Raw genomic sequence first — 15668 nt, forward strand, 5'->3', positions numbered from 1 at the left:
CAAAGCATCACCCGCTATGACATGTATATACCCCAACAGGACATTTGGGCAGGGTTGTCCTTAAGAGTCAACACCTTTAATTAGAAAATTTTAAGTGATAGCATGTTGCTTTGACAGGCTATCCTGTCCTGGCGGTCAGATCCTCATCAATCTTCAGAATGAAGCTAGTTGAGTGATGCGGCTCCGTCAGTTTTTCCCTAGACAGTGACGCTGACGCACACTCGCTAATGGGGCGCAGGGCATCGCGGCTGGTATGGTGTGTTTATAATCTATACAATTCTGATTTACTTTCTGGTTCTAATGGGTGATTTGTCTACTTAGTATGTTCTTATTTGAGCATAGTTATCATGCACTTGCACTTTATCTAGTATATATTTTTCTCTTTTGATCCTACTACTGACTGTAATCATTCACCTTTGCCGTCCGTTGGTATCCCCTGCTTGGGCTATGTGCCTTATGTATTCCTTGACCACCAGAGATTTGTAATTTTATGATATTTGTACAAATAAAGATTCATTGATTCATTTATTTCTCGTCTCCTGCTTTTTGGTGTTTAGGAATCAGGGGCTTTGTCTGGAAAAGTTATATTGATTTATCTGCCCAAACTATTGATTTGCACACACTGGCTAATGTTGAGCGAAGTGATCCAAAGTCGCTTCAGTCAAAACTTTATTTGAATGCTGTACGGAGATTTGTCTCCATAGATTATTCAAATGTATGGGCTCCGTGGAGGCGAAATTCGTTATCACGAGACTTGAATAACTCTGGGCTTCGATTTTTAAATGTGAAAAACATTAGAAAACTTGAATCCGAAGTCGGCTTTGGTACTGAAGAACCAACCGGTTCTGAAGCAGACTTCAGAATCAAGTTTTTAAATGGTTTTCAAGTTTAGAAACTTAGCCGAAGTTATTCATTGAGGTCTCGCGAATTTCACCTCGGAAGAGCCCATACATTTATACGTTTTATGGAGACAGATCTCCGTACTGCATTCAAACTAAGTTTTGACGGAGGAGACCTTGGATCTACGATCTGAAGCTCGCTTCGCTAAACCCTAAGGGCTCATTCACACATTTTTTTCGGAACAGGTGTAGACCCATTTACTTCAATGGGGCCGCAAAAAATGCGGACAGCACTCCATTGCTCCGTTCTGTGGCCCCGCAATAATGATGAGTCGTGTCCTATTCTTGTCCATTTTACGGACAAGAATAGGCATTTCTATAGAGAGCCGTCCGTTCCGTTGTGCAAATTTGCACTTGGCTTAAAAGGGTTGCCCGGGTTAGCATCTGACAACCCCAATGCTCCTAACCTTATTAACCTACACACTATAACACAGGTTGTAAGGCTGTTATCCTGCAAAGATGATCTGGAGGAAGGCAAAAAAAAAAGGAAAGGAAGAAGCCAATTTTCCTCATTTTAGGGGAAAAAATTTTCTTCCCAACTGAAATCAGACAATCAGAATAAAGCCTCATTCACACATCAATGTTTTGGTCAGTGATTTCCATCAGTGACTGTGAGCCAAAGCCAGGATTGGAGCCTCCACAGACATAAGGCAAAGATCTGCCCCTGTTCTGTATTTGGCTGGAAATCACTGATGTGTGAATGAGGCATAACTCCCTGGATCAACAACCCTTCTCCAAACCTGTAATATTATTACACTCCAGAAATACATCCAGGTCTGTTTTGAACTCTTTCAGTGAATTGCCCACCAGAGAGTTCAAGTCTCACTGCTCTTACCGTAAAGAATTCACTTCAATGTTGATGGAACCTAATTAAATAGCAAAAAACACTGTCCCATTATTGGCCGCTTCCAATCCCCAAAGGGAGTGGCTTGGTCCAGTAACCACTGCAGCCAATCACAAGCCTTAACGGTGTCATAGCCTTGAATGGTACGTCAAGCATTTGGGGTTGTCAGCTGCTAGACTGGATGACTTCTATAAGTATGGTGCACTCCTTTCATTCTGAAATTCAATTGTGGTTCCCATCTTGGTGACCTAAGCAAGATGGGAATGCACATGCACATCCATGTAGTATGATTACCCTATGAATAGGTCATATTTATACTGGGTATCTAAATGGGTTGTCCAAGTTAAATAAAAACTAATGCAGGGGGTACATGTGGTAAAATAACAAACGAATCAATGCTCACCCCTTTCCTCCCTGCGGCTTCCTGCGCTGCGCTCTGGTTCTCCCCCTGGATGCAGCAGAGATGTAACATCCACACAGGTCACCTCTACAGCCAATCACTTGGCTCAGCACTGACGCCCTGTGTCCACTGATTGGCTGCACCCTGTTTGCACAGAACATCAGCGCAGCAGCCGGGAAGATGATGTCAGCGGCAGGGTGTACCGGAGCTCAGTGCTGGGGAGGAAAGGGTTGAGTATTGATTTTTTTTTCTTCCTATTTTGCCACATTTACTGGGGCTGCCCGAGCTTTTATTCAACTCTGACAACCCACTGCAATCTTTAGGACACCTAAGATGTAGCTGTCAATAGAAAGTTTTCTCGCCCATTGGTTCCTGCCATATGGCATGGGCCCAGTTAATGATCACATGAAGAAATCACTGCCAAAACACAATATAATTGCTTTTGGTACACGATTTCCTAAATGCAGTAAAACAGTCTGAGAACACAATCGGGGAACTATTTATATCTCCTTCAGTTTCCAAATTATTTCATTTAAATAACATCCTATAAATCCAAGCACTTGCCCAAACAGGCCCTTTGTGTTTGCTTTTTTGAAGGCAACCTTTTGTTCTTCACAAGAGACTGTATTTAGAAATGTGAGCATGCTTCCAAGTAGAACAGACGCCGCTATTACAAGACGCTACAGAAGCCGGAGTCAGAAATAATCCCTTTCATGCTAATACAAAGATTACAACAGAAGAGCGGCTTAAAAATCAAGCAGAAGGAGAGGATGGTCTAAACTTAGGTCTGGTATAGCGACACAGGTAAAGTTAATGAATTGTCAGTTTAGAGCATTTAGGAAATATTTTACAGCAGTGTCTGGATCTGAATTATTTTGTAATTGCATGTAATTAAAAATTTTCTATAGTCAATGAGCTATTCAATAAAATGTATCTGTATAGCGCCACCTGCTGTTTTTTTATTATTATTATTTCTTTGACCTGCTCACTGAGAAGGCCGCACATGCTCAGTTTCATCCTTCAACTGCCTCCTGAGCTGTGATAGAGAGAGCATGGACACACCCCCTGAGCTGTGATAGGGAGAGCATGGACACACCCCCTGAGCTGTGATAGGGTGCACATGTACACACACCCTGAGCTGTGATAGGGAGAGCATGGACACACACCCTGAGCTGTGATAGGGAGAGCATGGACACACACCCTGAGCTGTGATAGGGAGAGCATGGACACACACCCTGAGCTGTGATAGGGAGCACATGGACACACACCCTGAGCTGTGATAGGGAGAGCATGGACACCCCCCCTGAGCTGTGATAGGGAGAACATGGACACACACCCTGAGCTGTGATAGGGAGAGCATGGACACACGCCCTGAGCTGTGATAGGGAGCACATGGACACACACCCTGAGCTGTGATAGGGAGAGCATGGACACCCCCCCTGAGCTGTGATAGGGAGAACATGGACACACACCCTGAGCTGTGATAGGGAGAGCATGGACACACGCCCTGAGCTGTGATAGGGAGCACATGGACACACACCCTGAGCTGTGATAGGGAGAGCATGGACACCCCCCCTGAGCTGTGATAGGGAGAACATGGACACACACCCTGAGCTGTGATAGGGAGAGCATGGACACACGCCCTGAGCTGTGATAGGGAGCACATGGACACACAACCTGAGCTGTGATAGGGAGCACATGGACACACACCCTGAGCTGTGATAGGGAGAGCATGGACACACACCCTGAGCTGTGATAGGGAGAGCATGGACACACACCCTGAGCTGTGATAGGGAGAACATGGACACACACCCTGAGCTGTGATAGGGAGAGCATGGACACACGCCCTGAGCTGTGATAGGGAGCACATGGACACCCCCCCTGAGCTGTGATAGGGAGAACATGGACACACACCCTGAGCTGTGATAGGGAGCACATGGACACACACCCTGAGCTGTGATAGGGAGAGCATGGACACACGCCCTGAGCTGTGATAGGGAGCACATGGACACACAACCTGAGCTGTGATAGGGAGCACATGGACACACACCCTGAGCTGTGATAGGGAGAACATGGACACGCCCCCTGAGCTGTGATAGGGAGAGCATGGACACACGCCCTGAGCTGTGATAGGGAGCACATGGACACACGCCCTGAGCTGTGATAGGGAGCACATGGACACACACCCTGAGCTGTGACAGGGAGAACATGGACACGCCCCCTTAACTACAGCAGAAAAGACACGCCCCTTGAGCTGTCAGCTTGATATAAATCTAGCAGAGCAATGAATGGGGAGATCTCTGGATCCATGTGAGGTGCAGGGCTGGTTCTAGTTTTGTTAGAGATTGTCATGTACTATAAGATGTCTGATTTCGATTTTTTTACATTAGGCTCGAATCGAGCAATCTATGAAGGTTTTGGATTCAGTGACCTCTCTGTGGGAAACCTGGTACTGTGAGTAAGGATGGGGCTTTATGGCGACATGTGTCGCACATCATGAAGATAGTGATGTCACATTGCAACACCACATCTAATGAATGTCAATGGAGTCACAATGCGACACACGACATGTTGTGACTGTGATGCAACAGTCACAAGGAATCCGACCCTCCTGGTTTTCTGTTTACAGGTCACTAGCGACTGTATACACATGACCCATGCAACCAGACCATGCCTCAAGCACAGAACAGTTTTAATACACCGAATTATTTGACTCTGGAGTTTTTTTTTCCTATAGACCTTCAGCTAACAACTGGAAGCTGGCTTTTTTTGACTCCAAAAACACAGCTATAAAAAAACAAACAAAAAAAAAACACTGCAAAATTTATTGAAATCATGATTTAGTGAACGATAATCGTCGCGTCTAAACGTTCAGTACAACAAGAAACGACTCGTTTGTCGCTCAGTCGTACCGATCACCGCCTCGTGTAAAGGTACCTCAGTGCAGAGGTCGCGCTACATTTTTTCCGGAAGAGTAAAAATACTCCTCTTACCATTTTTGAGGAGTATTTTTAGCCGAGGAGGAGTACGAAAGTTGAAGTCATTTTAAATACATATTACGTAGCCTGCACTTGTTCACATCTGCGTTTGGAGCCTCCGTCACAGATTTTGTTAAAAAGACTGGACAAAAAAATCCTTACATGCAGGACTTTTTGCGTCTGGTAAAAAGAGAGGATCCCAAACAGAAACTGAACGGATCCCATCATAGTCCTTGGAGTCTGTTCAGCTCTGTTCCTGTCAGTTAGGCTGAGTTCACATCATGTTTCGGTCATACATTGAACATATGAAAAAACGTATACTTAGGCCGAATGCACGCGGCCATGTTCCGCGGCCGATAGCGGTCCGTGGTATGCCGGGCTGGATTCCTGGTCAGAGCAGGAGTGCACTACAGTAATACACTCGTATTCGGCCTAAAACGGCCTAAAACGGACGCCTTACACAGATGCCATATTGTGGCATCTGTCACCATAGAGTTCCACTGTAGAAATTTTTTCTTCTGGAGTTTGCAGGATGGAAAGACATGGTACGCTATGATTTCCCATCCTGCATAAAAAAAACGTATACATTAGCATATATGTTTTATTTTTTTCTTACAATGAGACTCTATGGTGATGGATACCACAGTATGGCATCTGTCTAAGGCGTCCGTTAACATACAGGTTTTTTTGTACACGTTGAATTCCCTGTACTGCTGAATGTAGGGGGAAAGTCTAAGGCCCCCTTCACACGGGTGGCGCGGGTGAGGGCCGGATGCTTTCAGGGTACACTGGGGGAAACCCGCGCGAGTAGGCACGCAATTTCAGTCAGTTTTGTCCGATGTGCGTTTTTTTCCGCGCGAGTGCAAGGCGTTTTACACGCGCGTGAGAATAAACTAAAAGTGGTACCCAGAGCCAAACCCGGACTTCTCTACTGAAGTTCAGGTTTGGGTTTGGTGTTCTGTAGATTTTATTATTTTCCATTATAACATGGTTATAAGGGAAAATAATAGCATTCTGAATACAGAATGCAAAGTCAAATGTCACTTTAGGGTTAAAAAATAATAAAACATTACTCAAACCCCATCCACTAGATCTTTTTCTTCTTGAAGGACCTGCAAAAGGACCTTCGCTGACGTAATCGCGCTCACCATGTGGTGTGCACGGTGACGTCAGCGCAGGTCCTGCTAAATGAAGATAGAAGGTCCTCCTATCTTCACTCAGCAGGACCTGCGTTGACGTCACCACTAAACACATTCAATCAATTAAGAGCCAATCAGTGAAGAATTCCTTTAAATTTCAGACATCACAAGACACTTTAGTAATGTGGCTGTAGACTGGCAGCCTGTTGGTTTCACCAGTCTTCTGTGTCATGTAACAATGGACGTCACCTGCAGCCAGAACATGCCAAGGGGCCTTCTCACATCTAGTAGGAAGGTGGTTTCCATCCCTATAATGTAACCGATGTCAATCAGTGCTTTGTGAGAATGGGTGTTATTACAAGGCCATCATATGTTCTCAGCTGGAGCTACACGACTGGAGAAACTGCAGGTATGTGCCAAAATAAAGCTCTCGAGTCAGGAAGTTTGTGAATAAAAATAATTGTCCCAGAGGAGGAAGTGCCTAGAAATTGTAAGACTGCGTGTATCAACAGTAATTGTTCTCCCTCCATTGTAGAAGGAGCAGTGAAAATCTTAAGGATACACATAGTTAACTAAAAATAAAATGCCGACTCTGATGCTCTGGGTATTTTTCGGTTCTCAATGCATAGACACATAGCTGGAGTTCACCATATAAGGCCTCGCGCGCACAACCGTATGCATTTTGCAGTCCGAAAATTGCAGATTTGCAAAAATACAGATGCCGTCCGCGATGCATTTTTTGCAGGCCCATCAACGGGTCCGTCGTCCGCATTTTGAGGCCAAGCATATTGCATGTTCTACCTCTGGCAGAACGGACATACGGATGCGTAAGGCGCGCGGATCATCATGTGTGTACTTGCCGTATATATGTCCGTTCCACAAAAAGATAGAATATGTCCGTAAGATGCGAAACCACTGACCCATTTAAGTCAATGGGGCCGCAAAAAATATATTAAAAAAAAGTGGACTGCACAAGGACAGCGTCTCTATTTTGCGGATCCACGGTTTGCAGATATGCCTTAGTACGAGTCTTGGGTTCCTCCTCCCCGGGCACGACAATGTTAGCAGACACGAAAGGAGGAGCGTTCCCCTTGAGGCACAGAACCCAATTCCTGAGAAGGGAGAAGTGGTCGCGTGTTGTTGGTGTCTGTATTTTGCGGATCTGCAAAAATAAATACGATCATGTGCATGAGGCCTAACTGGGCAATGCCAGTCTAAAAGCTGGCATCCCTGTCTCCTCGAGTCACATATATGTGTTCCTGTATGTAATCAGAAAGAAAGCAGCCGCACAACCCCCACCGCCTGCAGCAAAGTAATGAGTGACCTAGTAAGACTGAACGTGCCTCTATTTAGAAGACTTTGAATGCTGCATGTGATGAGTAACAGGCCGGGCAGTCTGCGCGCTTCCTTGTGCCTGCTCCTCGCCATACGCTCTACGTACCCCTCGCGTGTTTACATTTTTGCATTGCATTCCAAGCATCTGCTGCTTTTCATACGATCCTGGAAGTTTTTGGCGTTACCCTCCTGCCATCCTTATCACAGAACTGAACTCTATTTTATACATGCAGGGGGGGGGGGGTTTCAGCACCGATCCCTCTTTTCCTCATCGCCCTGACGCCAAACATTCTGCTTACATTAGAAAGTAACGTCATGTAAGAAGATCCTAATTTTCTAGAAGCAGGGGGCTCAGAAATGCCCGCCCCAGACATCTGCTTCTTCTCACATGGGAGGCTTCCTGAGAATCCGAGCAGCAGCGAAACTGACTTTGTACAAGTGATACCACTGAACCCAGGCCTTGTCCAAAAAGAAGGGGTCCGCACTGAATATTGGTTATCTATCGGGGTGTGTGACGCCGCAGCTGATCGCGCAGAAGATCCACGTGAACTTCCAGATGCAACATATCCGCACCAAAACCCTCCATTTCCAATTGCGGATTTGATGCGGTTTTGTCGCAATGATCTCACCGTTCGTTGGAAAAGGATGAAATCCGCAGCAAAAACCACAGACATAATTGCTGCAGATTTTGGAAATCGCGTACACTTTGCTGATCCCGTACTACGCTGTGGCACGTTTTCCGCCACGTGTGCAGAGGCCATACACAAACAATGGGCAGATTACAGGTAGTGCCCATCATTCTAATACCAGTACAGAGATTGCTACAACTGGCACAATCATAAAGGCGCTGTTTTTGGCCTCATGGAGGCGCTACTGGGGTAAGGCACTGGACGGCATTCAGTATGAATGGCATTACCTGTGTTTCTTACAGTTGTCTGCTTGTATTTCTGGCAGCTAGTACCAGGCTGACCATCACTGCTAGGGCACCCGCACATGGGTGCTGGTTTACAAACACAAATTTCCATGCAGATTTTTCTACGTTTCTGCACATGTTACTTGCGGATTAGTCCCAATCTTACTCTTCCGCACGGCAGGTCATTGTCCGCATTAAGTGCACATGAGGTTTGTCAAATTGCATTCACTTTGCTGGTACTGTAGTACGCTGCGGTTTTTCTGCACAAAAATGCACACATACAAACCATGCGCAATCCTCAGGGCGCGTCCCCCCCCCCCCTAAAAATGCAGCGCGCTGGAGCTCTTGGTGTTTGTCTGCAGCAGTTATCAGATCTCTGTCACTATAGGGGAAAAGGGTTCATGATGAAAATAAAAAAAGCCACAAAAACAGCAGCTGCTCTGAACACAGGAGTATATTCTGGTGGGTTTTTTACTTGTATAAAAACACCAGTTCATAATTCACGGTATCTAAGGAGCCGCAACTATTTAAAAAGAAGGGAGATAATCAGCTGCCTCCACCTCTGGTCCGCAGCACAGATACATCCTCCCTAGGAAAGTCTTGTTGACAGGATACAGAAAGAATCATCTGTGACCAGCAAAAGACATTTCATTTTTACTGAAAAATCCTATTTTTCTCATAATCCATTAAAAATTTACTGTCAGCAGGCGGCACAGACCCTGCCAGCTGGAGGGGGAATCAAAGTCAGCTTGGCTTGTATGGTTGATCCTCCATAGTTTTGCTCAAAGAAGCATGGAGCGATACAGTAGGTATCCCACAGCCCCTCACACATACCCCCACAGATCGGGACAACTTCCGGGCGCCCACCTTACTGTGTACCGCCTGACCTTCCCACAGACCTCCGGTATTCAACACTTTACTGTACTTCATTCAGTGAAAAATAATTGTATAATTGTTCTAAGTATCAATAATGTATCTAATCCTATAAATATCAATAATGTATCTAATCCTATAAATATCAATAATGTATCTAATCATATAAATATCAATAATGTATCTAATCCTATAAATATCAATAATGTATCTAATCATATAAATATCAATAAAGTATCAGTAATGTATCTAATCCTATAAAGTATCAGTAATGTATCTAATATAAATATCAATAATGTATCTAATCATATAAATATCAATAAAGTATCAGTAATGTATCTAATCCTATAAAGTATCAGTAAAGTATCTAATCCTATAAAGTATCATTAATGTATCTAATCCTATAAAGTATCAGTAATGTATCTAATCCTATAAAGTATCAGTAATGTATCTAATCCTATAAAGTATCAGTAATGTATCTAATCCTATAAAGTATCAGTAATGTATCTAATCCTATAAAGTATCAGTAATGTATCTAATCCTATGGTCACAATGCACATACATTACACAGAATATATTTCTACAATATCCAGCTTCACTCCATAACAATGACTAGCTAGTTTAGGAGGAGGTGCCCCCATAACAATCCCCCTGAGGGGGCGGCTTTGGGCAGGTCAAGGTGATCTGTCACTTCAAGGGTACAAGCTCCGACCTTGGCCAGTATTTCCAGGACTTGGTGTGGGACATCTGCTGGCCAGCAGCCTCTGTGGAACAGGAAGAACCAGATTTACAAAGGTCATGGCTCCATCCTGCTCCTGTTTCAGTTACCCTGAGGCAAGCTGTGGGGCACAGGCCACTCCTGTGCCATTGTGCAAGGGCTGAGAATGGCAGAAGGTGGCAGCCTCTGGTTCCCTGCTTCATGGTCACACCTGATATGACAGCATTTCTATGGGATGTACAAGGCAGTAGGTGTCTGTCAGGGTGTGGACATCAGGGCTCCCCAAACAAAGCCAGGGTTCAAAGTTTACCAGCACAAGATCTGGAGGGGGCATGGAGCCTGCACCTATGGGGGGCACCAGGACCTGGTGATCATAGTGATCTAGAACCAGAAGTAACTCATGTGGGCACATCATAGTGATCCAGAACCAGAAGTAACTCATGTGGGCACATCATAGTGATCCAGAACCAGAAGTAACTCATGTGGGCACATCATAGTGATCCAGAACCAGAAGTAACTCATGTGGGCACATCATAGTGATCCAGAACCAGAAGTAACTCATGTGGGCACATCATAGTGATCCAGAACCAAAAGTAACTCATGTGGGCACATCATAGTGATCCAGAACCAGAAGTAACTTGTGTGGGCACATCATAGTGATCCAGAACCAGAAGTAACTCATGTGGGCACATCATAGTGATCCAGAACCAGAAGTAACTCATGTGGGCACATCATAGTTATCCAGAACCAGAAGTAACTCATGTGGGCACATCATAGTGATCCAGAACCAGAAGTAACTCATGTGGGCACATCATAGTGATCCAGAACCAGAAGTAACTCATGTGGGCACATCATAGTGATCCAGAACCAGAAGTAACTCATCATAGTGATCCAGAACCAGAAGAAACTACGTTTGCGCATTACAATGCCGATCATAGAGATCTAGAACCAGAAGTAACTCGTGTGGGCACCTAAATCTTGCAGTTAACGGCAGGGCATGCTGAGACTTGTAGTCCCCGTGCAGAAGAACCCGATAGCACTTACCTGCTCCGCTGGCACCACTCTTCAGCACGAACCTCACGCCCGGTTCGCCCCTTCTGATGCCATCTGTGGCAGAAGCGGAATCAGCCTCGTAAATGGTGTTTAACATTTGATGTAGTCCAGGCATGGGGGCGAGCGTGTCCGGTCCGCGGTGCCTTCACCTGGCCCGGCTGTGACTGGCGCACTGTGCACACAGCATGGCTCCTCCGCTGCCCCGAGCTCCGACTGACAGAAATAGATCGGCAGGAGGAGGAGCCCGGCCAAAAATAGCGCCCGTGTCATCCGCCAGCCCCACCGGCCGCACACAGAAGGGGGCCTGGGCTACGACTCACAGCAGACTCAGCCCACCCCGGGACAGCGTGGAGGGGGTTAACTGATCTGCATGCGTCATGCTGCAGCAGTGTAGAAGGGGTTAATGCAGCACTGAAAGGGTTATCCATTTCCGAGCGGAGTGGAAGTGGGGGGATCCTGTGCTGCCAGCAATGTGCAAACTGGATGGGGGATGAATGATCGCCATGGTTTGTCCCCCATTCCCTTTTGCATCTGGCCCCGTGAAGCCCCATTCTGTTCCACCAGCATTTGCTGTACATGTTCTCCACCGACAGCACACGTCCCTATTCGTTTTAGGGCTCGTTCACACCACCGTTGGTGTCCTGTTCCCGTATCGCGGATTCGCAACACACGGGCACCGTTCCGTTGTCATTCCGCATCACGGATGCGGACCCATTCATTTCAATGAATCCGCAAATCCGGAGATGCTGCACGGAACACTACCGAGCGCTTTCTGGGGTTTGGTTCCGTGCCTCCGCACCGCAAAAAGATAGAACATGCTGTATCTTTTTGCGGAACGGAGGGATCGCGGACCCATTCAAGTGAATGGGTCTGCGATCCCCATGTGCCTGCCCGACGGAAGGTGCCCGTGCATTGCAAGCCCACAATTTGCGGTCCACAGCACGGGCTTCACACAGCAGTGTTTTAGCACAGTCCGTGTTTTTTTTTAGCACGGATGCGTGCTCTATTTTGTCCGTGTTCACAGATCCATCACCATTGCATCCATGTTTCACGGATCATTAAGAAGAGAGATTCTTTGAAAATTATTTTTCAGCTGTGAAACACGGATGCAACACGGATCCTTCACGGATGGATCACTGAACGCCTGCTCAGAGATATGAGCATAGGCCTCATGCACACGACCGTGTGTATTTTGCGCTCCACAAAAAACGGATCTGCAAAAAATACGGATGACGTCCGTGTGTATTCTGTATTTTGTGGAACGGAACAGCTGGCCCCTAATAGAACAGTCCTATCCTTGTCCGTAATGCGGACAATAATAGGATAAGTTCTATTTTTTTGCGGAACGGAAATACGGAAACGGAATGTACACGGAACAGCTTCTGTTTTTTTGGTGGACCAATTGAAATGAATGGTTCCGTATACAGTCCGCAAAAGAAAAACGGAACGGAAAATACGTTGTGTGTGCATGAGGCCTTGAAGGTGCTTCAATTGAGCACCAACGGACTTTTAATGTGGTCGGTCCGCACTGCTGACTGGCCCCAGGGAGAGGATCTTGAAGGGGGTGTCCTCTCTGAGTTTCCACGGAGATGGGACTAAACACAGGTTCTAGTTGGCCAGATTAACACAATGAGCAGAGTGGAAGGGGTTAACTGGTTTAGAGCTTGGGTTGCGAGGATTAGGGGAATCGGCTGCAATGTGGAAAGGGTTAACCTTTTCAGAATGAAAAGTGAAAGTGGTGTACTCGGTGCAGCATGGTAACAGCTAATGGGTTCTGGGTGCAGCACTAAAGAGGTTAAAATGTAAGTAGCATGGAAGGGGTTAACCAGCTCGGTGTACAGTGTACAAGGGGGTTTACTGTTTTAGCCTAGAATGGGTTAACCTGTCCTGGCTGCAGCCGAGAAGGCGCTACGGTTTAGGATGTCGGCAAAACAAAGGCATAAAGGTTTATAGGTGCAGCCTGGAAGGGGTTCGCAGGTTCTGGGTGCAGCGTGGAAGGGGTTAAAGGTTGATGGGTGCAGGCTGTGAAGGAGTAACCAGTTTGGGGTGCAGCCTGGAAGGGTTTAACAGGTTCTGTGTGCAGCCTGGAAGGGGTTAAAGGTTTAGGCCCTTGCAGACGAGCGTTCCTCCGCATCGCAGCTCCCGGCCTGACCTCCCATCGCTGCCGGGGGTCACATAGCATTATATGGATTTATGATGCTCTGTAACCCTTACAGTTCTGGAATGTACTGGATATAGCTGAATCCCTCCATTCTTCTCCCAGTATGAGGGACACAACCTTTGGTTTCTCTTTATCTCTGAGATGATAAAAGTTCTTCCCATAAAGAAGCACCTGCAGCCCGAGCTGTCTGGTTCCCAGGACACGCCCCCTGTGTCTCCTCCCATTCGTCTGCAGCAGCCAATCACATCCAGCGCTCCGTGTCCTCAGAAGATCTGATTGGAGGTTGTTTAATAGGCCCAAATTAGAGAAAACTGCGCCTGCCTTCCAGTCGTATGTGAACGAGCTCTTATAAAGCCTGTAAGTTAATTATTGTGATATACTTTGTGTTTTAAAACCACTGCTTGCAATCAGTAAATAGAAACAGTCAGTTCCTGATGCTATCCTGTTCTGTCCTACCCCCCTGGTGATATGAGCAGCACATTTTAAGGCCCGGTATTTACAATGTAAACAGTTGGGGATTTATTAAAGGGAATACATTTTTTGTATACGGTGCAGAATGGGTTATAGAAGAATAACGTATTACTCACCTCACTGAGCTCCTGCCGCTGCAGTTCCCACGTTTACTGGGTCCCTGCTGGTTCTGCCTCAACATGAAGGAAATACATGGCCATGCCTGCTCAGCCAATCACTGGCTAAGATGGGTAAGCGCTGCAGCCATTCCCTGCATGGACCCGGTAAGCCTTGGAACGTCAGCAGTGGATCAATGAGGCGACTTGTGCATTTTTTTTAACCCATTAGGTACCATGTATAAAAGATGCAATCACGCCAGACAACCCCTTTAAGACTGACTGTAGTCTTAATAAGAGGTATGCTGAAGTACAATTCTCCTGATGCTGTCCATGCATGAGAAAAGTAAGTCCACATCTATTGGGCTGCGGGGGGCCACGTCCTCCTGCCAAGCTCTGCCCAACCTTTTCCAAAAGTGAGTGCCATAAAACATAAAATTTAACAAAAAATTGCAATCTTTGAAAAAGGACACATGGGCAAACAATTGTGGCTTTTATAGACAGAAGACGGACATACAGTCTGTGATGAAAGCGGCTGTTAGATTTGCATTCATTTCCTGCAGACAGAGATCTTGAAAACGGTGATGAATTGGAACGCACATTTACAAAGGCGCTTGCACCTAGTAGTGGACATAACATGCTCCAAAATCTCATATACTACTGTGACCTAATCTCACATCCACTTTAGATCTATTTGTGAGGAAGATAAACCCAAAAAGAATAACCCACTACACCGTGCTTAACAAGAGGGCGGGGCTTAGCTGGGAGGGCGGGGCTTATAGTGTGACTGTCATTTCCGTTTATCTTTAATACAGTGTCAGGACAGGAATATCCAACATTTTTGTAATATACTTTATTAAGCCTCTTGCACACGAATGTATTTTTTTGCGGACCGCATACGGAACTATTCATTTCAATGGGGCCGCAAACACAACAGAAGGTACTCCGTGTGCGTTCTATTTCCGTATTCAGCAAAAAAAATAGAACATGTCCTATTCTTGTCTGCATTACGGACAAGGATAGGACTGTTCTATTAGGGGCCATCTGTTCCGTTCCGCAAAATACAGAATGCACATGGACGTCATCCGTATTTTTTGCGGACCGCAAAATACATACGGTCGTGTGCAAGAGGCCTTAGGCAAAGATGTTTCTTTCTACTAGAAAACAGGGTGTAAAGGTTAAGGCTACATGCACACGACCGTATGTGTTTTGCGGTCTGTATGACGTACCGTATGGCATCAGTTTTTTTTTTTTGCGGATCATTTTTTTCTGCGGATCCAGTGTAATAATGCCTATCCTTGTCCGCAAACTAGAAAAAAATAGGCCATGCACTATTTTTTTAGCGGGGCAACGGAACGAACATACTGATGCGGACAGCACATGGTGTTCGTTGAAATGAATGGGTCCGCATCCTATCCGCAACAAAAACGGAACGGACACGGAAACAAACAACGTTCGTGTGCATGTAGCCTAAAGCTGTAACTGAGCATTGCTAAGGACGGTCTGTCTTCAGTCTTCAGTTCTACTGAGCGATGAAGACGCCTGTGTGTAACATGCAGAGGCTTCCAGCCGCCCCTTGCCTATATACATGTGCCCTATCACTGCCCACCCCCTGCCTATCTGACTTCTCACCCGCAGGTGTCTTCGGCGCTCAGTAGAACTGAAGACTGAAGGCAGGTTCTCCTTAACAACGCCCTGAGCTTTAGGCCTCATGCACACGGCCGTTAGGTGGCCGTGGCAGTATTGTGGCCCACAAAAGACAGGTCGGCAATCCACGGCCGCCAGCCGT

The 15668-nt window shown here is 46.1% G+C and overlaps 1 protein-coding gene across 7 annotated transcripts in view; it reads right to left on the bottom strand.

Annotated features, from left to right (window-relative positions):
* The window catches only part of HDAC7 (histone deacetylase 7), a 322964-nt gene that overhangs the window by 122228 nt on the left and 185068 nt on the right, over positions 1–15668 (bottom strand). For 3 of the 7 annotated variants that reach the window (XR_005777731.1, XM_040425871.1, XM_040425870.1), the window contains exon 1: positions 11144–11366. The exons of 2 other annotated variants lie outside the window; for them this stretch is intronic. Coding sequence is in view for 2 of the 5 variants with exons in the window: in XM_040425871.1 (XP_040281805.1) it covers positions 11144–11267 (124 nt within the window). In the remaining 3 variants the exon portion in view is untranslated. Of the gene's footprint in view, positions 1–11143; positions 11367–15668 lie in introns of those variants that run through there. 2 more of the 7 variants (XM_040425873.1, XM_040425872.1) reach the window with 2 other exon arrangements.

Source organism: Bufo bufo, chromosome 3, assembly GCF_905171765.1.
Source record: "Bufo bufo chromosome 3, aBufBuf1.1, whole genome shotgun sequence".
NCBI lineage: Eukaryota > Metazoa > Chordata > Amphibia > Anura > Bufonidae > Bufo > Bufo bufo.